The sequence below is a fragment of the Salvelinus fontinalis genome, chromosome 37 (assembly GCF_029448725.1).
Source record: "Salvelinus fontinalis isolate EN_2023a chromosome 37, ASM2944872v1, whole genome shotgun sequence".
Lineage (NCBI taxonomy): Eukaryota > Metazoa > Chordata > Actinopteri > Salmoniformes > Salmonidae > Salvelinus > Salvelinus fontinalis.
In genome coordinates this window covers 19,139,176-19,165,451 of record NC_074701.1, presented here as the reverse complement: position 1 = coordinate 19,165,451, position 26,276 = coordinate 19,139,176, and the positions used below count along the sequence as shown (strand labels likewise).

At 44.3% G+C, this 26,276-nt stretch overlaps 1 protein-coding gene across 27 annotated transcripts in view; it reads left to right on the top strand.

Moving 5' to 3' along the window:
• The window catches only part of LOC129836313 (calcium/calmodulin-dependent protein kinase type II subunit gamma), a 101,931-nt gene that overhangs the window by 62,500 nt on the left and 13,155 nt on the right, over positions 1 to 26,276 (top strand). For 3 of the 27 annotated variants that reach the window (XM_055902304.1, XM_055902313.1, XM_055902319.1), the window contains exons 7-18: positions 2,525 to 2,627; positions 5,665 to 5,748; positions 5,861 to 5,955; positions 9,916 to 10,038; positions 10,233 to 10,316; positions 10,425 to 10,467; positions 11,331 to 11,390; positions 14,699 to 14,742; positions 15,773 to 15,805; positions 20,866 to 20,949; positions 23,049 to 23,093; positions 23,680 to 23,734. In XM_055902304.1, coding sequence (XP_055758279.1) covers positions 2,525 to 2,627; positions 5,665 to 5,748; positions 5,861 to 5,955; positions 9,916 to 10,038; positions 10,233 to 10,316; positions 10,425 to 10,467; positions 11,331 to 11,390; positions 14,699 to 14,742; positions 15,773 to 15,805; positions 20,866 to 20,949; positions 23,049 to 23,093; positions 23,680 to 23,734 — 853 coding nt within the window. The remainder of the gene's footprint in view (positions 1 to 2,524; positions 2,628 to 5,664; positions 5,749 to 5,860; positions 5,956 to 9,915; positions 10,039 to 10,232; positions 10,317 to 10,424; positions 10,468 to 11,330; positions 11,391 to 14,698; positions 14,743 to 15,772; positions 15,806 to 20,865; positions 20,950 to 23,048; positions 23,094 to 23,679; positions 23,735 to 26,276) is intronic. The other 24 variants (XM_055902306.1, XM_055902323.1, XM_055902305.1 and 21 more) reach the window with 20 other exon arrangements.

Sequence of the window (26,276 nt, the reverse complement as noted above, 5' to 3'; positions counted from 1 at the left end):
CCTTTGTCAAGAGCAAGCCGTTTACGTGCTCCAGTCTACAAGATGAATGTTGAACATCACAGAGTGCCACTTGAATGTACAGCTCTTATAAACACGGCACTGAAAGCATTGTTACCAATACTACTACAACTGCATCTTGTATCAACACCATTATTCTGAATACATTTACCAGTAAAACCATCCGTCATTCAGCTGGCAGGCTGGGAGGTGTTCCACGAAAGTCAAATGCATTGTAACTATTGTTGCCATCAGATTGAGAGCCCTCCAACGCAGAGACCAGCAGTAAGTGAAGGGGAAATAATGAAGTGTGTGTGTGTTTGGTTTTACTATCCTTGTTGGGACCAGAAGTCCTCACAAGGATAGTAAAACAAGGAGAATTCGGGTGGGGACATTTTGCCGGTCCCCACAAGGAAAAAGGCTATTTTAGGCTCAGGGGTTAGTGTTAGGGTTGCAATTAGGGTTAGGTTTAGTGTTAGTGTTAGGTTAAGGCTTAGGGGAAGTAGGATTTTGAATGGGAATCAATTGTTTGGTCCCCACAAGGATAGTAAAACACTTGTGTGTATGATATTTGCTGTTAGCATGGAGTGAGGTCTCGGCACCTCCATGCTATGATGCTATATGCTATGATGCTATGTTTGCAATTTCATCATGTAAAAACTGGCACACTGGCATTTTCCAGCCAGAACGCCAGGTTTGACCATTTACCTGTTAGACATCAGCACGCTTGCGTTCAGATGGGAAGGGTTGGAAATAGGTGTGTCCTTAAAAACATGATCCAAAGGGCTAATTTCAGGCAGCGCTGGTAGGGATATTTAAGACCAACCAAAAGCAGTTGGTTATGAATTTTGACAGCAGAAACACAGCCTATCCAGCCGTGACGCACACTGCCCATATGAGCATGGAACAACAGGGGTGTATCACAACCGGCCGTGATCGGGAGTCTCATAGGGCGGCACACAATTGGCCCAGCGTCGTCTGGGTTAGGGAAGGGTTTGGCCGGGGGGGGCTTTACTTGGCTCATCGCGCTCCAATTACTCCTTGTGGCGGGCCGGGTGCCTGCAGGCTGACCTCGGTCGTCAGGTGAACGGTGTTTCGGGTTAAGCTGGCGGGTCATGTTTCTGAGGACGCATGACTCGACCTTCGCCTCCCAAGCCTGTTGGGGAGTTGCAGCAATGAGACAAGATCAAAATTGGGGAGAAAAAAGGGGGTAAAACTTATAATAGCCTGTATCGATGCCACAAATGCTGATGCTCCAGATACTCAACTAGTCCAGTTGTATTGCTTCTTTAATCAGCACAACTGTTTTCAGCTGTGCTAACAGAATTGCAAAAGTGTTTTCTAATGATCAATTAGCCTTTTAAAATGATAAACTTGGATTAGCTAACACAACGTGCCATTGGAACACAGGAGTGATGGTTGCTGATAATAGGCCTCTGTACGTCTATGTAGATATTCCATTAAAAATCTGCCGTTTCCAGCTACAATAGTCATTTACAACATTTATAATGTCTACACTGTATTTCTGATTAATCTGATGTTATTTTAATGGACAAAAAATTTGCTTTTCTTTCAAAAACAAGGACATTTCTAAGTGACCCCAAACTTTTGAACGGTAGTGTACATGGAGGGAAAGAAGAGATGAACACCCCCCCCCCACACACACACACACCACACACCACACACACACACACACACACACACACACACACACACACACACACACACACACACACACACACACACACACACACACACACACACACACACACACACACACACAAAGAGTCCATCACAATGGGCTGGCTGCCTGCATGGCATCTCCAGAGGCTGAATTTCTGAAGGTAAACAAGGGAAGAGAAAAGGGGAGGAGAGAGGTGCTGGTGGCAGCCGGGTTACCATGGCAACCTGTATGACGTCACACTGCTGCAGCCCCAGTGTAGAGACTAATTCATCCCGACGGTTGTCATCTCTCGCGCTCTGTCTTTCTGTCTCTGTCTGTCTACTCTCTCTTTTTCTCTCCTCTGCCCTTTACCTCGTTCTCTGTTCTCCAGGTCTCTATTGCACTCTGTCCCCCCCCCCCTCTCTTTCTCTCTGTATCCCTATCTCCTGAGAGAGAGAGACTTAGCAAAAGTGTCACGCGCCCGTCGCAGCATGAATCAAACTGAGCCAGGCCCAAGAGGGCACTCGGCACCGCATTGAAGCGCATACACAATTACGTTCACGCCCCTCTCTGACCCCCTGTGGTACACTCCATGTATGTCCACCCACTTCTGACACACATGACTTTTAATGATTCATGCCTGTCTTCATTTTCACCTACAGTACATATTTTCATGGAATTTCTGAGCGAGATACGTGTTATGTTTTGCGGTCAGCGTACATGGACCTCACAGTTCCGTTGAATGACTCAACTCTGTCTGTGACTTTTATATTATAGCCTCTTGATGGAGTTTGTTCTTCAATTAGTTTCGCCTCATTGATTGATTCTCTTTATTTGTCTCTGTGGTTTTGCTCTGGTCTGTAGCCAGAAAACCTGCTCCTGGCCAGTAAGCTGAAGGGAGCTGCAGTAAAGTTGGCTGACTTTGGGCTGGCCATCGACGTGCAGGGAGATGAGCAAGCATGGTTCGGTAAGAGTTTGACTGAACATTCAAATGTACATGACATAAAAAGAGTAATGATAGCAATGACAGAAAAACCAAGAGGAAAGATGTACAATGGCAGGAAGAAGTCAGAAGTCAGTCTTCAGTGAATAAAAATGGATGATCAGTACACTGGGCTTTAATGGAAGTGTCACTGATCTTACTACTGCAGTCCTCTGGGCTAATGACAATTCTTTACCTCCTCCTTTCTCCTCCCACTCATTCCTCTCCTCTTTCTGCATTATAATTTGCTCACCCTCCCTCCTTCCATCTCTCTGCCTATCATCCCTCCATCTCTCACTGACTGGTATGATGTCACTTGGTATTTGCACATCAAGGTAGTGAGGCCAGAAGTTCTTCAGTATTGACAGTAGGGCTCCTCACCTTTAATCGGAGAACAATTTGATTTGTCCCCCCCGTGTCTATCTTTCAAGTCAGAGCAGTTTGAACCTGTCACTTACACCAGACCCCAGAGAGAAACCAGGGCCAGCAGGCCTTCGCTGAGTACCCACATACATTAATATATGTTTATTAGATCAGTGTAGAGGAATCAGCTCCAAATTGGCAGAATTGGTTTTATATTGCCAAAGAGGCAGATGTCTGTGCCCACTCCAGGGACAGACTAGACATCTCTGAATGGAAGCCTGGCTGGTTCCTTCGTGTCAGATCAGAATGCTACTCATTAATACTCATTAATACTCATTAATACTGCCCTACCAAGCAAAAGAGCAGTAACTGCACATTTGGTCAGAAAATTGTTGTTTACATTTTTTATACATTACATACAGTTGAAGTCGGAAGTTTACATTTTACATCATTAAAACTCGTTTTTCAACTCCTCCACAAATTTCTTGTTAACAAACTATAGTTTTGGCAAGTCGGTTAGGACATCTACTTTGTGCATGACAAGTCATTTTTCCAACAATTGTTTACAGACAGATTATTTCACTTATAATTCACTGTATCACAATTCCAGTGGGTCAGAAGTTTACATACACTAAGTTGATTGTGCCTTTAAACAGCTTGGAAAAATCCAGAAAATGATGTCATGGCTTTAGAAGCTTCTGATAGGCTAATTGACATCATTTGAGTCAATTGGAGGTGTACCTGTGTATGTATTTCAAGGCCTACCTTCAAACTCAGTGCCTCTTTGCTTGACATCATGGGAAAATCAAAAGAAATCAGCCGAGACCTCAGAAAATAAATTGTAGACCTACACAAGTCTGGTTCATCCTTGGGAGCAATTTCCAAAGGCCTGAAGGTACCACATTCATCTGTACAAACAATAGTACGCAAGTATAAACACCATGGGACCATGCAGCCATCATACCTCTCAGGAAGGAGACGCGTTCTGTCTCCTAGAGATGAACGTGCTTTGGTTCGAAAGTGCAAATCAATCCCAGAACAACAGCAAAGGACCGTGTGAAGATGCTGAAGGAAACAGGTACAAAAGTATCTATATCCACAGTAAAACGAGTCCTATATCGACATAACCTGAAAGGCTGCTCAGCAAGGAAGAAGCCACTGCTCCAAAACCGCCATAAAAAAAGCCAGATTACAGTTTGAAACTGCACATGGGGACAAAGATTGTACTTTTTGGAGAAATGTCATCTGGTCTGATGAAACAAAAATAGAGCTGTTTGTCCATAATGAGCATCATTATGTTTGGTGGAAAAGGGGGGAGGCTTGCAAGCCGAAGAACACCATCCCAACCATGAAGCAAGGGGGTGGCAGCATTATGTTGTGGGGGTGCTTTGCTGCAGGAGGGACTGGTGTACTTCACAAAATAGATGGCATCATAAGGAAATTTATGTGGATAAATTGAAGCAACATCTCAAGACATCAGTCAGGAAGTTAAAGCTTGGTCGCAAATGGGTCTTCCAAGTGGACAAGGACCCCAAGCATACTTCCAAAGTTGTGGCAAAATGGCTTAAGGACAACAAAGTAAAGGTATTGGAGTGGCCATCACAAATCCCTGACCTCAATCCTATAGAAAATTTGTGGGCAGAACTGAAAAAGCGTGTGCGAGCCAGGAGTCCTACAAACCTGACTCAGTTACACCAGCTCTGTAAGGAGGAATGGGCCAAAATTCACCCAACTATTGTGGGAAGCTTGTGGAAGTGCTACCCAAAACGTTTGACCCAAGTTAAACAATTTAAAGGCAATGCTACCAAATACTAATTAAGTGTATGTAAACTTCTGACCAACTGGGAATGTGATGAAAAAAAATAAAAGCTGAAGTAAATCCTTCTCTCTGCTATTATTCTGACATTTCACATTCTTAAAATAAAGTGGTGATCCTAACTGACCTAAGACGGGGAATTTTTACTAGGATTAAATGTCAGGAATTGTGAAAAACTGAGTTTAAATGTATTTGGCTAAGGTGTATATAAACCTCCGACTTCAACTGTATATGCTTTATCATGTGGACAAATATCCAAATATCCTGTTGTGTTATGGAGAAAATGGGGGTTCATGTTAGCAGGAACAGCAAAAAGTTAAAGCGAAACCAAGGAAAAAGCCAGTAACTTCCATCACACACGTCAGTTACTGCCTTTTACCTTGGTTTCACTGAGCTTTGGGCTGCGGTGTCTACGGTAAACCTTGGTATTATGTATTGTTCTTTGCTGATACAAGTCTCAAACTATATGACACTGACAGCCACATACCAATAAATATACTAACATGAGATTGTATTAAAAAAAATCGTCATGGAAATGTATTCCAGTGGGTGGAACAAGCAAGAAGGCGGTAACTGCAGTCTAGGGTCAAAGGTTCATGTCAGAGGTCAGGGTCAATATGAATAAAAAAGTACCTCATAGTAAGACCACATCTCCAATGATCTACCTACAATTAACTTGGCTGGACAATAAAAACACCTCTCAGTTTCACTGTAGGGCAGAGTAGAGCTCTCCTATATGGGGATGATAGAACGCTGTGTTGGTACACTTCTCTTGCAATGTCTTTACATTAGATCCTAGACTTTGTTGTTTAATTCCTTTTAACACGTTATTTGCTGCTGTAGGTTTTGCAGGCACTCCAGGCTACCTCTCTCCAGAGGTCTTGAGGAAGGACCCCTATGGCAAGCCGGTGGATATCTGGGCCTGTGGTGAGTGACTCCCTCCTTCAATATGCGCGCGCGCGCGTGTGTGTGTGTGTGTGTACTAACCCCCCCCCCCCCCCCCCCCCCCCCCCCCCCCCCGTGTGTGTTCTGTGTGCAGGTGTGGTCCTGTACATTCTCCTGGTGGGCTACCCTCCCTTCTGGGATGAAGATCAGCACAAGCTCTATCAGCAGATCAAGGCTGGGGCCTATGATGTGAGTAGTGACCATCTGCCCCCCCCCCCCCCTCTCTGTTTACCATTCACCTCTATGGGATTAGAACAGATGTGTGTGTGCATGATTATATTATGTTGAATTCACTGAGAGACCAGTTCGCTTGCGCTCGTGTGTGTGTATGTTTGGATGAGGCCTTGGGAAAGAGAGAAGAAGGCTGGAGGGAGAGCTGTAGGGAAGCAGCGGAGTGATGTTGGGTTGGGCTTGAAGGAGCTTTTAGCAGCACTCAGGCCATTAACACTAAACTGATGGGAGGAGAGGGGGAAGAGCTCAAAAGAGCCTCACACTGTGTGTGTGTGTGTGTGTGTGTGTGTGTGTGTGTGTGTGTGTGTGTGTGTGTGTGTGTGTGTGTTTGCATGTGTGTGTGCTCAACGGACCACACCAGGGAGAGTGTGTGCCTGTCTGAGTGCACACATACCCTTCAGCTCCCCGTAACGACCCAACCGGTCCCGGTCCATATTTTACTCTCGTTAATTTTTAATCGGCTGCGATAGAGCTGTGTTTTCTGCCCATTGAGGCTGTCAGAGCGGCCCTCTGCAGTTACTAACCCAGGGGGAGGGGCCTAGGAGACTGTACAGCAGTGTGGCAGCCCAGGGACACAACTCCAACTACTGCGTGAGGAATACAAGCTAACAGGGATGCTCTGATGTGTATACAGTACATGCAGCAGGACTGTGTTTTGTATTCTTTCTGTATACCTTTGGTTTAGGGCTTGGGAGAGCTCGGTCTACTAAATAAAATCAAATTTTATCCGTCACATACACATATTTAGCAGATGTATTGCGGGTGTTGCGAAATGCTTGTGTTCCTAGATCCAACAGTGCAGTAGTATCTAACAAGTAGCTGTTAACCAGCTAGTTACTAACTACCTCCTAATTCAGGTTCAGATATGTTACAACTGGGTTGGAGCAAAATCCTGCACAGCTAGTAGCTCTCCAGGAGGATGGTTGGCCACCTCTGGTTAGCACTTAATTCAACTCATACGGTCTACTCATGTCTTGACTATTGTCTTATCAGATCTGATTGGGTGAGGTGTAATGCAACTGAATAAACATGGATTGTTTTTGGCTTCAGTAATTGATTTGATGCAATCTTTTCCGATGCAGCAATGTCCAAGTACGCCCCGACTTTCAATTTATGATTCAATTTATTTATTTTTGTATCTAGTTTAATTTGCTGTCTGAAAGCACGATTCAGTTCAATTATATTTCCTCATAAGTCCTCGTAATTAGATAACAGGCTTCGTTGTTTGGCATCTCTGCAATGTGGGCAGATTGTTCTGCGAATGTGTGTACTCTCTGTGTGTGTTTGTGTGTCTGTGTGTGATTGCAGTGTGTGTGTGTGTACGTGTGCACACACGGGTGCACGTGTGTACGCATTTCTGGTGCGCATGCTTATTTGTAATGTGTGTGTGTTTGTAATGTGTGTGTGTGTGTATGTGTTTTTATAATGTGTTTGCGTGTGACGGAGAGCTGCAGTCTGGAAGCAATGTGATTATGAGGACCAGCCAGGGCATTAGTTTGGGCGGCCGGCCGAATGAAGCGGAAAGGCCCACCATGACCAGCGCTACCTCCTCCTCCTCCTCAATATCTCTACCATAGTCCTCACTAATTCAATGAGTCTCAATCACAAAGAGCCTCGTGCTGTGGTGTGTGTTGAGCTACAGTGCATTCGGAAAGACTTGTTCCATATTTTGTTACGTTACAGCCTTATTCTAAAATTGATTCAATAGTTTTTTCCCCCTCATCAATCTACGCACAATACCCCTTAATGACAAAGCAAAACAGGTTTTTAGAAATGTTTGCTAATGAAAACTGAAATATCATATTTACATAAGAATTCAGACCCTTTACTCAATACTTTGTTGAAGCACCTTTGGCAGCGATTACAGCCTTGAGTGTTCTTGGGTATGTCGCTAGAAGCTTGGCACACCTGTGTTTGGCGAGTTTCTCCCATTCTTCTCTGCAGATCCTCTCAAGCTCTGTCAGGTTGGATGGGGAGCTTCGCTGCACAGCTATTTTCAGGTCTCTCCAGAGATGTTCGATTGGGTTCAAGTCCGGGCTCTGGCTGTGCCACTCAAGGACATTCAGAGACTTGTCCTGAAGTCACTCCTGCGTTGTCTTGGCTGTGTGCTTAGGGTTGTTGTCTTGTTGGAAGGTGAACATTCACCCCAGTCTGAGGTCCTGAGTGCTCTGGAGCAGGTTTTCATCAAGGATCTTTCACTACTTTTCTCTGTTTATCTTTGCCTCGATCCTGACTAGTCTCTCAGTCCCTGCCGCTGAAAAACATCCCCACAGCATGATTCTGCTACCACCATGCTTCACCGTAGGGATGGTGCCGGTTTCCTCCAGACGTGACGCTTGGCATTCAGGCCAAAGAGATCAATCTTGGTTTCATCAGACCAGAGAATCTTGTTTCTCATGGTCTGAGAGTCCTTTAGGTGCCTTTTGCGAAACTCCAAGTGGGTTGTCATGTGCCTTTTACTGAGGAGTGGTTTAAGTCTGGCCACTCTACCATAAAGGCCTGATGGTGGAGTGCTGCAGAGATGGTTGTCCTTCTGGAAGGTTCTCCCATCTCAACAGGAACTCTGGAGCTCTGTCAGAGTGATCATCAGGTTCTTGGTCACCTCCCTGACCATGGCCTTTTACATATTTATTATTTTACCTTTATTCAACTAGGCAAGTCAGTTAAGAACAAATTCTTATTTTACAATGACAGCCTACCCCGGCCAAACCCTCCCCTAACCCGGACGCCACTGGGCCAATTGTGAGCCACACTTCTCTCTTGATTGTCCAGTTTGGCCGGGCGGCCAGCTCTAGGAAGAGTCTTGGTGGTTTCAATCTTCTTCCATTTAAGATTCATGGAGGCCACTATGTTCTTGGGGACCTTCAATGCTGCAGATATTTTTTGGTAGTCTTCCCCAGATCTGTGCCTTGACACAATCCTGTCTTGGAGCTCTACAGACAATTCCTTTGCCTCATGGCTTGGTTTTTGCTCGGACATGCACTGTCAACTGTGGGACCTTATAGACAGGTGTGTGTCTTCCCAAATCATGTCCAATCATTTGAATTTACCACAGGTGGTCTCCAATCATGTTGTAGAAACATCTCAAGAATGATCAATGGAAACAGGATGCACCTGAGCTCAATTTCGAGGCTCATAGCAAAGGGCCTGAATACTTATGTAAATAAGGTATTTCTGTTTTGTATTTTTAATACATTTGCAAACATTTTAAAACCATTTTTTCTTTATGTCATTATAGGGTATGGTGTAGATTGATGAGGATTTTTATTTATTTAATCAATTTTAGAATAAGGCTGTAATGTAACAAAATATGGAAAAAGTCAAGGGTTCGGGATACTTTCCGAAGGTACTGTAATGTGGATGCTATGATGATTACAGGTAGTCATGAATGAATCGTGAATAATGAGTGAGTGATGAGTGAGAAAGTTACAAATGCACAAATACCATACCCCCAAGACATGCTAACCTCTCACCATTACAATAACAGGGGAGGTTAGCATTTTTTTTGGAGTATGATATTATTACTCATCATTATTCACGATTCATTCAGGATTATCTGTAATCATGGTAGCAACCACATACTTAACTTTGGACTACATTAATACACATATAAGACCATTTGTCCCAATACTTTTGGTCTCCTAAAATGGGGTGACTGTACAGAAAGTGCTGTAATTTATAGTGACCCGATATGGATGAAAATACCCTCTGCACTTTAACCTCATTGTCATTGCATCCTTTCAAATCCAAAAGTGCAGGAGTACAGAGCCAAAACAACAAAGCGTGTCACTGTCCCAATACCTTTGGAACTCACTGTATGATTATCTGTGTATTTGTCATTGTACCGTATTTACTTAATGCGCATCTCTAATAATTTCTCCTCTTTCTCTCTCACCCCCCACCCTCGCTCCCTCCCAGTTCCCCTCCCCAGAGTGGGACACAGTGACCCCCGAAGCCAAGAACCTGATCAACCAGATGTTGACCATCAACCCTGCCAAGAGGATCACTGCTGACCAGGCTCTCAAGCACCCATGGATCTGCGTAAGTCACCCCATCACCAGGCTATCACTCACACGTCATTCAATTAGGATGTACTTGAGTACGGTATCGCTATTACATTTATGGTAACGTTGGCCCCATTTTACCTCCATAACTGGTGCTGTGATGGCGTAATCACTGATTTGTTGTTACTTCTCTGCTTTCCACCTCTTCTCTGCTCCTCTTCCCCCGACCAGCAACGTTCCACTGTGGCTTCCATGATGCATCGCCAAGAGACTGTGGAGTGCCTGCGCAAGTTCAACGCCAGGCGAAAACTCAAGGTGAGTGCGTACAGACACTGACACTCACTTGGGTGCACACACATATATCTGTTGTGTTAGAGAGATTGTGTACACCCCTGTCCTAGCTCTGTATTCTGTCTTCTCCAGGGAGCCATCCTTACCACCATGCTGGTGACCAGAAACTTCTCAGGTGAGGGGGGCATCTGGGTGTTCACATTTAGAATGGCATTAGTGTTCTTCTGCGTTCTAGTTCGTCAAAGTGAACCAAAGATAGGCAATAATACATTCTGTATGTTCAGAAGTTTAGTGTCCTTACCTCAGATTGAATTTCCCTTGGAGATGAAACTGCCTTGAACACTCTCTCAACCACTTCCCTAAGTAGATGCATTGAGCTTTTTGTCGTTATATAGACTTTATAAATAGGATAGTGACCTTTATAATAAGGAGCATTGTAAAGTGCAGATGTGTAGAGTAGGTTGTTTGTCCTTGTATACATCCACAACCCACCTGCATGCCAAGGAATACTGGGATACTAAGTTCTATGGCCCATGTTTCCTGGCTAATTGAGACATTTCAGACTACCATTTCAAATCCTAGCAGCACATAAAGAGCTTATCTCAGCCTCGTCTGAAGGCCACTCTATAAAGCACTATCGTGGAGGACAGACATTAGACATAGAGCTCTCTGCTCGTAAGAAAGTAGTGTTGTGTGTACTATGTTGCTTCATAACACTGCATAACTGTCACTTGTTGATCTTGGTGTTTTTTGTGGCAATCTTTTGTTATAGTCGGTTGTGATCAATGATAGGCCATTGAAGTTTTTTGTTGTTGTTAACCTCGAGTGTGCACACTGGCGTAAGTATCGGTAGGATATACAGTTTGGAGCCCATGGATGTATCTGCCCGCCCTCCTCACATCATCTATGAGATGAAAAAGGTGGGTGAGTGGTGTGAACGGGTGGGGCACTTAAAGAAGTAAGTGACACTGTGCTCTAGAGAGGCCACGCCTCTTCCCTGGTTGGTCCCTCCCAACTGAATGCCTCTCTGTCTAATAGTGGGCCGACAGCACACCAGCCCTGCGGCCACCACCAGCACAGCTGCTCTTGCTTCAGAAGGTATGTTAGTCAGGACAGGGGAGCCGCAGTAGCCTGGCACTGTGCCAACACTGCCCCCTGGTTTGTTAGCATGTGGCCTGGAGTGCCCGCCACTGACCCTTGGTTTCCCCCCCACCCCCCACTGACCTGCGCACTGGCACATACTCTACAGCTCTAGAGTGGCCATAATCCCATCAAGACATCCCACAGACACATACACACACACACCCCATCCGCTGCCCCCCAAACCCCCTCCCTCCCTCTTCACCCCTACACTACACCCTCTGGACCACAGGACTCTGGACCAAGGCTGGCCCTCCCTAAGGCTCACACGGGAACCCAAACCGGCTGCGCGCGTGCGCCATCGTGCATACATTTATTCCCCCCCCCCCACACCAAACGCGATCACGACACGCAGGTTAAAATATCAAAACAAACTCTGAACCAATGACATTAATTTGGGGACAGGTCGAAAAGCATGAAACATTTATGGCAATTTATCTAGTTAGCTTGCACTTGCTAGCTAATTTGTCCTATTTAGCTAGCTTGCTGTTGCTAGCTAATTTGTCCTGGGATATAAACATTCAGTTGTTATTTTACCTGATATGCACAAGGTCCTCTACTCTGACAATTAATCCACACAAAAAACGGTCAACCGAATCGTTTCTAGTCATCTCTCCTCCTTCCAGGCTTTTTCATCTTTGAACTTATATGCTGATTGGCATCTAAACTTTCATAGTATTACCACGACAACCGGCAACACAGTTCGTCTTTCAATCACCCACGTGGGTATAACCAATGAGGAGATGGCACACGTGGGTACCTGCTTCTATAAACCAATGGGGAGAGGCAGGACTTGCATCGCGATCTGCGTCAGAAATAGAAAGGAGTTCTATTTTAGCCCTTGACAACGCATTAAGATTGTGTGATGTTCTAAAGAAATGAGAATTGAAGGTGACAGACATAGTTCTCATTGTCACACGCGTTCTCTCTCACGCAGGTAGGGAGTCAAATCAAATCAAATTGTATTTGTCACATGCTTCGTAAACAACAGGTGTGGACTAACAGTGAAAGGCCCTTCCCAACAACGCAGAGAGAAAGAAAATAGAGAAATAATAGAAAAGAAAAACACGTAATAATAAATACACAATGAGTAACGATAACTTGCCTATACATGGGGTACCAGTACAGAGTCAATGGGCAGGGGTACGAGGTAATTGAGGTAGATATGTACATATAACTAGGAGTAAAGTGACAGATAGTAAACAGTAGCAGCAGCGTATGTGATGAGTCAAAAAAGTTGGTGCGAAAAGGGTCAATGTAGATAGTCCGGGTAGCTATTTAGTTAACTGTTTAACTAGCTATTTAGCAGTCTTATTGCCTGTGGGTAGAAGCTATTCAGGCTCATCTTGGTTCCAGACTTGGTGCATCAGTAATGCTTGCCGTCTGGTAGCAGAGAGAACAGTTTATGACTTGGGTGGCTGGAGTCTTTGACAATTACACCGCCTGGTATAGAGGTTCTGGATGGCAGGAAGCTCGGCCTCAGTGATTTACTCCACTTCGGCCCCGTCGATGTGAATGGGGCATGCTCGGCCGTCCGTTCCCTGTAGTCCATGATCAGCTCCTTTGTCATGCTGACATTAAGAGAGAGGTTGTTGTCCTGGCACCACACTGCCAGGTCTCTTACCTCCCTTAAGGCTGTCTCGTCATCGATCAGGCCTACCACCGTCGTGTCGTCTACAAACTTAACGATGATGTTGGTTAGTCTGCTATATTTAGAGCTGTCTGAGGCTGTTTGATAGCAGACAGAAATCTCCTTTCCATAATAATTACATTATTTAGTTTATATTCAGACATATTTCACACCTTTAACATTAACCTGATTTAGCTTAGGTTATTAATGCACACTAAGTCACAGCGCTGATACAACAGGACTGGGTGTGTGTGTGCATGCACAATATGTGTGCCAGTCTACCTAACTAGTGTGCATGTCTCTCTTTCTTTCCACTAAATAAATCTTTGCCAACGAACGTTTGGGCAGTCTTAGCTCTAAAAACAAAATAACTAACAAACACCCACACCCTACTTTCCCCCCGCAAATCAGTCCAATTAACATCCACAGATCTTAATCAATGCCCAGTTGATGCCCATACCCCACAGCCTCATTGCATTCGCCTGCATGGACTGGCACCTCCAACCAGCCAGCATGTATCTGTGCCTCTGCAAGCCTGCATGGGTTACCAGATGCACCTGGCTGGTTCTGATTTCTTTCTGGTTTTATCTCTTTCGTGTTGCTTGCTCCGTTTGATTTCTTCCCGTCGTGAACCTTCCTATGGTGAAAGAACAGCACTATGTCACTGGCAGCTTGAGTTGGTTGGTGATGGGTCACGCCCACAGAAGCTTTGCGTAACACTTGGACACGACCCCTTGGCCCTTTCTGTTGCTGTTTGTTGTCTTGTTTCTCCCGCCTGGATGATAGATGGAATTCAATTGTTTTAATTGCAGCAGTTGAACGAAGATATACTGGTTACGGCTTACATCCGCAGTACAGTCTAGGCTTTAGATGCCTGGCAGGCAGGGTGTCTCCCTTTTTCCCCCTACGATGCACCCTTTAGCTGGGCTGCACTCTGGGAGCTGAGCTGCACTCTGGGAGCTGTAGTTTGCTGTGGATAATGCATGCCAAGCTTTTGATATGACCAACCAACCACCATCGCATGAACCACCTGCGAACGAGCCTGAGACCAATTTTTGCCTGTTGTCACGATATATGAAGATACTGACCTTTAAAAAAACAAATCTTGCCCTCTTTTCCCCTTGCCCTCCTTCCTACATTTTTCAATGGAAGGTAAGGGACTTTGAGGATCTTTGAGACCCGATTGAAGTTTATCATATATATGTGTTTGTGTGTGTGTGTTTTTCTCCGTTTCTGTGTCTCTCTGTGTGTTTATATGTCTCACTCTGTCGTGTTTCTTTTTCTATGTGAGAGTTTGCAAGGTACTGTAATGTGTGTACAGTGTGTGTGGCGTCGAGAGCATGTACCTGTATGTGATATGTCTGTGAGGCATGCTGAAAAGGAAACGGTACTGTTGTACCACCCTGCTCTCACTGTACATACAGGTACCCTGCTCCCTACAGTCTTCAATGTCCAAGCGTCAGATGACTACTGAGCAGGTCTTCACCTCAGTGACCACAGAGGCTTGTCACATCACTGTCCTCTATTTTCCTCCTACAGTATTATGGCTCCTGGTTGATTGACACTGGGCGTGGTTTGTTCTAGATTAGTTGCCAGTCATGTCCTAACGTCTGTCCCTCTCCCTCTTCTGTTTCAGCATGCAAAAGTTTACTAAACAAGAAGTCGGATGGTGGAGTGAAGGTAAGTGTTTTGAGCTGTATGGAAGTTCTGTGCCTCATCTCTCTCTCTCTTCTGTCTTGTCAGCTTTCTCTCTCTCTCTCTTCTGCTCTTGCTATTTCTCTATTTCCCTGAGAAGTGTGTTGTCATTAGGAGACAGATTTCCAGTGTATGCTGTGGGAACGGAGAGACCAGCGTTTTGACCTCCCCTTCCCCAAGTCTCACAACTCAGTGTCTGTAATGTTTATAAAATGACAGGCAGTTGAAATATCGCTTGCTGGGAGGAACGATACAAGGTTATTATAGATAAATATTACTTCACTGTCGATATCAGCTATCCAGATTGTGTAAATGGTATATAATCTACACCCATAGTAATTGATAGTAAAGTTATGATTTTCAGTTTGGATGTGTGTGAGTGTGTATCTTTGTATGTGCAGACAGTTAGCACAGAAAGACAAGTAGGACGATTTCTTTCACCAGCAAAACCTCTCCTCTGATCCTAAGTGATCCGAGTGATCCGCATGCTGAAAGATCATTGGTTTTCAACAAGGAGTCAGTGCATGCAGTGAAGTGCCGTGATCGACAAAGGCCAAACAATAACCAGGTCTAAAGCAACACAACCCGCCTTAACGTTAAAAAGAAAAGCTGCACATTCTAGTAGCTCCGACGCAATCATTTATTTACCAACGTTTCGAGAGCTAAGCCGTCTTCATCGGGGTTTCATGTCAAACACTTCAGGTCACAAGTAAATATAGGTTTCCATTGGACACACGCAGGTGTTTGTAATCTGTGGCATGATATCATTGGTCATGATCATAAATTTGTTGAATATGACTTAATGGATCCATATTGCTTTACAGCTATGTCATTTTATTTTACTGGTGGAAAGCCCTCCCTCTATGTTTCCCGTTTGTCCTTCTTCAAGCTCCTGTGGATGTTTTTTTCTCTGTGGGATCTAACTGGCAGCTTCATTTTTCCCCCTCTATTTTTATTGGTTCATTTTTCCCTATGATGCCCTGTTTTTCCCTCCTCTCTGTTGCAATCTGTTCAGAAAAGGAAGTCCAGCTCCAGTGTTTGTTTGATGGTGAGATCTGCTTTGTCTTTCTCTATCTCCTTCTCTCTTTTATTCCCTCTCTCTCTTTCTCCTTCTCTCTTTTGTTCCCTCTCTCTCTTTCTCCTTCTCTCTTTTGTTCCTTCTCTCTTTTGTTCCCTCTCTCTCTATTTCTCTCTCGGTCGAGATGCTAGAGGGTCTGTGGCAGTTTGTCTTGTTGGAATTCCATTGGCTCTCTCAATTCCATCCAACATCTCCAGCATTCTCACCACCATAGCCATTTCCCTTCCACAGAACCAGTATCTACAGTATATGGGCTAACACACGCATACATGCGCAAACAGACACACGAACAAATGCGCGCACGCAAAAAACACACACCATCCCTTTCCTGCATCTGCATTTCCCCTCAATGCTCTCCCCAGCAGCCAGGCCAAGCCTACCTGTCTATGGTCTCACTAGCCTACTGTCTCCCCCCAGAGTAGGTCCCTTCATCCCTCACATTGGCTCGCAGCTCCAGGGTTGCCCAGAAAGAAGCTGTAGGTCAGTGCCAAGCCAGAAACTCAAACCCCAAACCATAGCCAAGGTCTCTCCCTCACAACCCTCCTAAGAGCCGGAAAAAAGAACTGTAGCAGAAAATAAATAGCATAGATAGAGTTCAATGTTGTTTTTTTGATGCAGGGAAGGAACATTTGTCTGTATAGGAGAGAAAACATTTGAAGTAATTTTCAGGATCTGTTTGAAAAGGGACACACAAGTGACCCCCCCATTCCACTTTCCCAGAGACGCACTGATTACCATGGCAATGGTAGTGTATCCCATGGCAGCAGACTTGGCCTAGCAACAGGAATAGGGTGCATTTGTGCCATTGTAAATATCTATATTTTTTGTTTCTTTATTTTTCAAGTTTTGGAGGATTTATTGAACCCTCATGTTTTTCCCCTTTAAGAGAAACTTTCTCTTTTTCCCACTTTTATTTTTTCTGTCTTGGTTGCCTACAAAATAATCTTTAGCAGCAACAACCCAGTAGTGACCAATACATATTTTGGGGAATGTCACAGGACAGAGAATGTCACAGGGCAAAGAACACTCTGAAATGGTCATCCAATCACAGCCTCTCTGTAGTGACCAACAGGACAGGGGTAGTCAAATCCGCATTACTGCTGGCTTTATTTTCTCCCTGGCAGTTGATTGACCAGTGTTACTGATTGACCAGAGATTCCAATCACCTGGTGTCCCAGGTCTGAATTACTCCCTGATTAGAGGGGAATGATAGAAACCAGCAGTACTGCAGACCTTGGGACTGGAATTGAGTAGGGATGACGCATAGGAGATGTGGAGTGCTTGCATGTGCAGTCACCTACAGTACCTACACTAAATATACAGAAGTATGTGGACACCCCTTCAAATGAGTGGATTCAGCCAAACCCGTTGCTGACAGGCGTATATAATCAAGCACACAGCCATACAATCTACATAGATAAACATTGGCAGTAGAATGGCCCGTACTGAAGAGCTCAGTGACTTTCAACGTGGCACCGTCATAGGATGCCACCTTTCCAACAAGACAGTTCATCAAATTTCTGCCCTGCTAGAGCTCCCCCGGTCAACTGTAAGTGCTGTTATTGTGAAGTGGAAACATCTAGGAGCAACAACATCTCACCCGTGAAGTGGTAGGCCACACAAGCTTACAGAACTGGACCACCAAGTGCTGAAGCTCGTAGTGCGTAAAAATCGTCTGTCCTCAGTTGCAAAACTCACTACCAAGTTCAAAACCGCATCGGGAAGCAATGTCAGCACAAGAACTGTTCGTCGGAAGCTTCATGAAATAGGTTTCCATGGCCGAGCAGCCATACACAAGCCTAAGATCAACAATGTACAATGCCAAGCGTCGGCTGGGGTGGTGTAAAGCCCGCCGCCGTTGGACTCTGGAGCAGTGAGGAATCAAGCTTCACCATCTGGCCGTCTGACGGAAGAATCTGGGTTTGGCGGATGCCAAGAGAATGTTACCTGCCCCAATGCATAGTGCCAACTGTAAAGTTTGGTGGAGGAGGAATAATGGCCTGGGGCTGTTTTTCATGGTTTGGGCTAGGCCCTTTAGTTCCAGTGAAGGGAAATCTTAATGCTACAGCATACAATGACATTCTAGACGATTCTGTGCTTCCAACTTTGTGGCAACAGTTTGGGGAAGGCCCTTCCCTGTTTCAGCATGACAATGCTCCTGTGCACAAAGTGAGGTCCATACAGAAATGGTTTGTCAAGATCGGTGTGCAAGAACTTGACTGGCCTGCACAGAGCGCTGACCTCAATCCCATCGAAGACCTTTGGGATGAATTGGAACGCTGACTGCGAGCCAGTCCTAATTGCCCAACATCAGTGCCAGACCTCACTAATGCTTTTGTGGCTGAATGGAAGCAAGTCCCTACAGCAATGTTCCAACATCTAGTGGTAAGCCTTCCCAGAAGACTGGAGGCTATTATTGCAACAAAGGGGGTAACAACTCCATAATAATGCCCATGATTTTGAAATGAGATGTTCGACGAGCAGGTATCCACATACTTTTGGTCATGTAGTGTACCTCACATGTCTTTGGCTGCGTTTACACAAGCAGCCAAATTCTGATCATGTTTTACTAATTGGTCTTTTGACCAATCAGATCAGCACTGAAAAATATCTTATGTGAAAAGATCTGATGTGATTGGTCAAAATACCAGTGAGTGGAAAAAATATCAGAATTGGGCTGCCTGTAGACGCAACCATAGAGCCTCATTGAGGCCCACTGTAAGGATCCATCCCACAGCCTGGACCCCTCTTCTCTGGCCATCCTGCACCACCCCACCCCAGCACTATCTCAAGCCCCATGCTTACCACCACTGCACACTCCCCACAACACCATACACACTCCATGAAAAGATCTGCTATGTAGAGTAGCTGTCATTTGTGGTTTGGGGTTGAATGTAGGTCAGTTGTTTTTCAGTCTAATTGTAAAGGTATATGTATTGAATTAAATTGGGAATCTGTGAGCCTACCAGGAAAATGAATCAAGAAACTGTATTTAAGCTAGTCTAAATTATATTTATAACATTGATACACTACACTAACAGTTATATAAGTGCTACTATTTATAATTTAAAGGTAGAATTCTTAATTAAAACTAACAGTTATAGGCTATACAGTGTTTGTTCACATTGCCTTTGTTTACAAACATTGGCGTAAAATAACTTATATTTTGGGGTCTGATGAGGTACGACAGTTAAATTAAGTTCATGATGCATATAAGTTATATTCTTGGGTATATGGGTATATATCATTAATGGGTATATATCATTCATTTATAAGTTTAAAAATTGATGTAGCTATTAAGGATTCTAGCTTTAAGAGATGACGCCGTCTTAGCGACGACAGCTCTTGTTCTCTTTGATGTAAAGATTTCAATGTTAGAAATACACAGTAGGCTACACAGTATTATAGTCTTAACAGAGTTAGGTTCTATGCCCCAGAGCTGGAACAGCTGAACTAGACACTGAAGCTTTGCTTGCATTACTCTTGGGATGGAATGAGTGTTTAAAATGCTCTCTTCAAACCTATTGTGGGTCCATTAAAACCATAAGAATGTCCATATTGCTTAGAACGATAATACTACAATCAAATGTGCCCACCATCACAACCATCTCATCCCCTTTCACGGGTAGTTGTGATCATTTAGCCGTTAGTTTCTGTTAGAAGAGAAAGAGAGGAGTGGTGGCACTGGACTAATGTCTGACGTGTACTGTAGCTTCAGTTTCTGGGGAATGTGAGCATTGAGCTGTGCCTTGTTCAGTATCAGTGTGACCACGGCAGAGACGTGTCAAAAGGCTACTCTGTCTGGGACATTTGATCACCAGTAAAGTACTCCGGTACCAGCTGAAACCTCAACAGCATTTTGCTCTTAACCTTTTATTGACAGATCCTACTTTTCAACACCTCTCATGAATTCATCTGGAAAGACTCTCTGTTAAAGGGATAGTTGCAATATTAGTTACATTCTTATTTGCCTTGAAGATATTCTAGGGTCTAGTGCTCTTTATTGACACAACAGTCAGGCTGTGGGGTTGTTGGCGAGAGGCTTTCTTCTCTATGCAACTTACTTTTCATTGTCTTACTCAGGAAATCCTCCAGATACATACATGCCTGAACCGTTTGGGAGAGACACCAACCTTCTCATCAAGGCCTTTCACTGCATGCACAGACTCAGACAACTAGACGCCGCTAGTCACTTATTCTTCATTCCTTAACCAGATTCTGTAGCCATTTGATATTGGCTGTCTGGGTTGACTCTTTGTGGTCCATAGATGTTAAGTGCTTGTTCTGATCTGATTCCACAAGGTGGTGCAGACTGTGTTCTATGCTGTCCCCAGGGACAGTGGTTTCTTTATCCTAGCAGGTGCCAATCAATATTGAGATTGAAGTGCTGGGTCCTGTATGGTTCTACTCTCAAAGTCGTTAAGAGATTTTTTTACAATGTGTTCGATATTCCTGTGTATTTAGAAATGTTACTAAAGTGTGCAATATCTGCAAAGACTGTAGACTGTAATGCAACAAGAGAAATCACACTCAAGAGGTAGACACGAACTCAAAACCACTTCAAACACCCAATTAGAGACCTCCACACAGGCATTTCCGAAATGAAAGAAAATCGCTAAATTAATTTAGCGTGTCAAGAATGTTCATTTGCTTGCACAGAAGTGTCAATGTCTTCAGAGCGCGTCTTTCTGCACCTACAAATTCCCTTTTGACTTTCAAAAGAGGCAGTCATTTTATGTATCAAAGGGAAAACACTGCTGCTGAATTAAAGCAAGTGCGTAGTGCATACTGTACAGACAACAATTGTCCCTGCAAAAACACCACATTGGCAGGCACACTGCAGGCGTAAGTCTCTGCAGACAACATTGTTTACTGTAGCCTGAAGAAGATATCTCTTCCATGACACACACTCACCGACCTGCACCTCAGCCTCGTAGACTGGGGCTGAACAGTCCCATGGGTCTGCCTATATATATACATACAGTATACTCTGTAGAAGTCATTTTGTGTTGTTGTTTTTGTTGTCCCAGCCGCAGACAAACAACAATAAAAACAGTGTAGTGAGCAGTACCAGCAGCACCAAAGACAGCAGCATATCATCTTCAGCACCAATGGTATCTCATCTATACTTGGTTTCTCTCATTGTTGCTTTACTCACCCTGTTCCGTTGGATTAGTCCCTAAGTTTCTGTTTAGTTCTTGCTTTTTGCCATCTATTTGTCTCATCCCCTTTATTGACTCTCCCTTTTTTCCCCTCCGTTCCTTCCACCCTCTCCTCTTCACCTCCATTTTGAAAAAAGTGTGATGTTGACGATGGTTTTGATGGTTTTTAAACCGAACAACTGGTTTGTGCCTGTGACCCTCTCTCACGAGGCTCCTGTTTTACCCAATCCTACTTTCTTGTCAAACACAGACATATATGACGATGCACAACAAAACATACACAGATAATGGTACTTTAGAATATATTCACAATGTCACGATTGAATGTTCCTAGGGGTCTGTTGTGGGTATTTGTATTTCTCCTGTGATAATGCTGGGGATTTGATACGCTACACATTTATAGGACGGTAGCTGAATAACCGGGGTGTGTGTCAAAATATTTTTTTAAACTATGATACCAAATTCAAAACAAGGAAATTCAAAAGCTCATTAAAACAGGATCCAAATTAAAACAGGATTCAAAAGCTCATGGGTAAAACAGGATCCAGAAATGTCAGGAAACAGAGATATCCCAATTGTATGGAATATGCAGTCCCTCTATCTACAAGTATTTCCTTGTGAACCCTTCCCCCAGGGCACCCACACAACATTTCAATAATACAACTCATCTAAAGTGACATTGAACCTCCCTTTCCAGTCCTGTCTCTGTCCCTCTACTCTGTTAACAGAACATATACAGGGGAAGCAAAGAACTGTGGTGAAAAAGCCTAGAGGCATGTATAGCGGTGTCTGTCAGACAGACTACTGAGCTCCAGTGACCTGAGAGAGACTTTAAACCTGTAGGAGGGAGAGAATCTTAGCCCGGGTGTTTGGCAAGGCAACAATGTACTGTAGAATTGTGGAATGTCAATCAGGCACCCACCCTTCATTTGTCTAGGTGCAATGCTGCTCCTAAATTCAAATTCCAGCTCGCATATACACGTAAAATGGTTGCACTGTAGAGCCCTGCCCAGGCTAAGAGAAACCCTTTTCTATCAAAGCCAAATCAGAGGACCACCTCCATCAAACTGATTGGGAAGATTCGTTTCTTACTCTTCTCCAGTAGGGCTACCGGTAAGATATTTGGTGTTGTTGTGGATTCATTGGCTGATGTGGTCAGTGTTAAATGATGGTTTGTCTCTCTGGGTCCCCGCTCAGTTGATCTGTCAGTCATCCCAAGACAGTGCTGTCTATGCTATATCAGTCTCCAAGCTTTTTCTGATCAGCTACGATGCATAAACTTCCTGAAGGGCAGAATGTCAGGCTCTGTGGTACCATTTAAAGGGACAGTGCAACATTTTGGCGACTAAGCCCTTCTTTCTACTAACCCAGAGATTAACTCATGGATACCATTTGTATGTCTCAATTGCCAAAACGTTGCACTATCCCTTTAAGCTAATGGCCCCATTATCTGAGGGACTGCATCTTCATGTGTGTAGGTGGTTTTGTTGAGATTGAGTCTGTAGACCAGTGTCCTGTGGGAAGGTCCAGGGGTGTGCTATGTGGGAGTGCCTTGGGGGTGTCTGTGATGCAGTATTGTAAGCTATTAGGCGCTTTTGCGATGAGTGTTTCCATGGTGACTGACTGTGACGGCAGGGTCTAGGTTGGAGAAGGAGGGGGGCTGCTGATCCAATCTCATAGCCAGTCAATCCCCTCATCCTCAATTCAGACTTTGCAGCCTTTTCCGTCTGTGTGTGTGTCCCCTCCTCTGTTTCTTTACGTTTTAGAGGCCCTCTTCTACGTCTGATCGCTCCAATGATAAGTGACATAGTCCATAGCTCCTTCCTCTAGTGAAATGGGGTAGTTTGTAGTATGGTCTAATTCTCAAAACCCCATCCTGTCTCGTCGCCCCCCATGACGGAGCCCCTCTGCTGCCTCTGTGCTGTGGCGTGTGTGCTTGGCGCTGTGTTTGTGTGTTTACATGCTCCGGGCGTGTGGACTGTGTGTAACCCACACGCCCTGGGCCTTCCCTGGTGGTCAACGCATGTTAAACTCTCTCCTGCTTCCCCTAGGAACCACAGACCACTGTTGTGCACAACCCAGCTGATGGCACCAAGGTAAGCCGCTACTGCACCTCTCTAATCCCATAGCCGCTATAGGCTAATGCTAATGCTAAAATACCTTAGAGTGGTCACTAAGGTACCTCAGAGTGGCTGGAGCTCTACTAAGATACCTTAGCGCGACGCTAACGCCATGAACGCTTAACCACTCCACATCTACTGACAGTCACACTAACTTAGTCGCACTAACCCTCAAAACACACAAGCCGCAACTGCTGCAACAGTCCCTCACTCGCCCAAACCACACTGGCTTAGCCACCAAAAAAGTCACATACACACCGAAAAAGTCACATACACACACCCTTAATACACAGTTTGTACCCCACCTCACCAAAAGGCTGTGTTTGGTGTGGGTCCTCATGCGCTCGCCCTCCTGTTTGCCTGGCTGGTTTGTGCAGGGTTTGTGTTCCTCCGAGGGAGCGTCCGTCCAACCGTTTGTCTGTCCGTCCACCTGGGAAAGGCCCCATCCAAGTCATCCCTCAGCACACAGACTAACGCTGTTTCCTCCTGTTATATCTCTGTCTCTCATTCCCTCCTCCTCTCTATCCTCCGTGTTTCTGTCCATCACTCCTCTCCCCTACAGGGCTCTACAGAGAGCTGTAACATCACAGAAGAGGAGGACGTGAAAGGTAGGAAAGGTATGCCAAACGTTCACCTACTCTGCATGTTCTCGCACGTCTTCTATCTCTATATCTGTCTGCAAAAGTGTTGGTCAGAAAGACAGGGCTAGAATTCAAGATGGGCCTCAGAGATCTTGGCCAGTGGATTCTCTTGAGGTAGTATATATTATACACATGATTGAAGAAGCCATAGTTATCTGAGAAATGGGGATACAAACTGATCATTCATGTGCTCCTGTGTTGTCAATCCTTCTCCTTCGTTTCTTTAGAAAGAGAATAGATTATGATCAAGGCCTGGGAGCCTTTGATGGCCTGAGTTAACTGTCAGGCTGGTGTCTGGGCCTGTGAGCATCTGGGAAATGTGTCCTATAGGAGAGGTAAACACAGATGGAAGGTGTTTGTAAATGAGTATACATTATATAGCTAGAGAGGGAATGAGGAAGCACTGGAGAACAGCTTTTCCTTTGGTCCTTACAGCTGCTGTGGAGAAGTCAAAGTAGTTTGTATTCCTACAGAGTGAAAGGAAATGTCTTGCTGAGAATGGAAAAAAAAGCACAGTAGTCTTAGCTTTTCAGACTGTGAGAGACGGAGCTGAATACTGAGCGGTCTAGCCGTGGACGTAGACTATGCTTTGTCTGAACAAACTACTAAACTAGCACATGAAGGCCTTATATGTCTTTAGATAGTTCCTAGTCTCCCCATTATTGGTCTCACAGCTCCCATGGGCTTAAAGAGTTGGGATTCCACCACTCTAAAACGTGTGTGTGTGTGTGTGTGTGTGTGTGTGTGTGTGTGTGTGCTATTTGCACTCAGAGCGCAATAACATTGATAACAGAGCTGTCCTGTTCAGAAGAGTCATGAAACGGTGGGTTTACAGGTGTCAAAACCTTTTTACTGCTCGTCCAAACTGCTGTGTTTAGATAACAACTTCGTTGTATTTTAACTGGTTGCTTAAACAGTGTTAACGAGGTGGTGGGGGAGGGCCTGCGCAGGCTTTTATGAGGGCACCCTCGTTTCAAGTCGTCAGGAGATATAGCAACAGACTCCAGGACCGACAGGTTCTCTGGCACTAACGTCATCCTGCCGACGAGTGAAAAGGCCCCACATTCTGAGAGAGGGTGACAAAATGTGCCAACACAGAGGCCTCTTTCAGGTCTTAAACCCAGAGACACAGATATAGACGCGCGCACACATGTGCACATAGACATCGGAATCGATGAAAGCCCATGTCAATCGTCACTCTCATACAGTATTTCCAGAGACCTACAGTGCATTCAGAAAGTATTCACACACATTGACTTATTCCACATTTTGTTGTGTTACAGCCTGAATTTAAATTGGATTCAATTGAGATTTTTGGTCACTGACCTACACACAATACCCAATACTGTCAAAGTGGAATTATGTTTTTTAAAAGTTTTTACAAATTAATAAAAAATGAAAAGCTGAAATGTCTGAAAAGTATTCAACCCCTTTGTTATGGCAAGCCTAAATGAGTTCATGAGTAAACATTTGCTCAACAAGTCACATAATAAGTTGCATGGACTCACTCTGTGTGCAATAATAGTTGAACATGATTTTTTAATGACTACCTCATCTCTGTACCCCACGCATACAATTATCTGAAAGGTCCCTCAGTCGAGCAGTGTATTTCAACAACAAAGACCAGGAAGGTTTTCCAATTCCTTGCCAAGAAGGGCACCGATTGGTAGATGGGTAAATACAAATTACATTGAAGATCCCTTTGAGCATGGTAAAGTTATTAATTACACTATGGATGGTGTATCAATACACCCAGTCACTACAAAGATACAGGCGTCCTCCCTAACTCAGTTGCCGGAGAGGAAGGACACCGCTCAGGCCAATGAGGCCAATAGTGACTTTAAAACAGAGTTTAATGGCTGTCTTAGGAGAAAGCTGAAGATGGACTCCACAATACCAACCTAATTGACAGCGTGAAAAGAAGGAAGCGTGTACTGAATAAAATATTCAAAACATTCATCCTGATTGCAACAAGGCACTAAAGTAATACTGCAAAAAATGTGGAAAAGCAAATCACTTTTTGTCCTGAATACAAAAGTGTTATTTCTGAGGCAAATCCAATACAACATGTAGTGGTGGCTGCGTCATGTTATGGGTATGCTTGTAATCATTAAGGACTGGGAAGTTTTTCAGGATAAAAAATAAAAGAAATAGAGCTAAGCACAGTCAAAATTCTAGAGGAAAACCTGGTTCAGTCTGCTTTCCACCAGACACTGGGAGATTAATTCACCTTTCAGCAGGACAATAACCTAAAACACAGGGCCAAATCTACACTGGAGTTGCTTTCCAAGAGGACAGTGAATGTTCCTCAGTGGCCAAGCTAGAATTTTGACTGAAATCTTTTTGGAAATGTATGGCAAGACCTGAAAATGGTTGTTTAGCAATGATCAACAACCAATTTGACAGAGCTTGAAGAATGTGAAAAGAATAATGGGAAAATTTTGCAAAATTCAGGTGTGAAAAGCTCAGGGATTTACTCAGAAAGACTCTATAGCTTTAATCGCTGCTAAAGGTGATT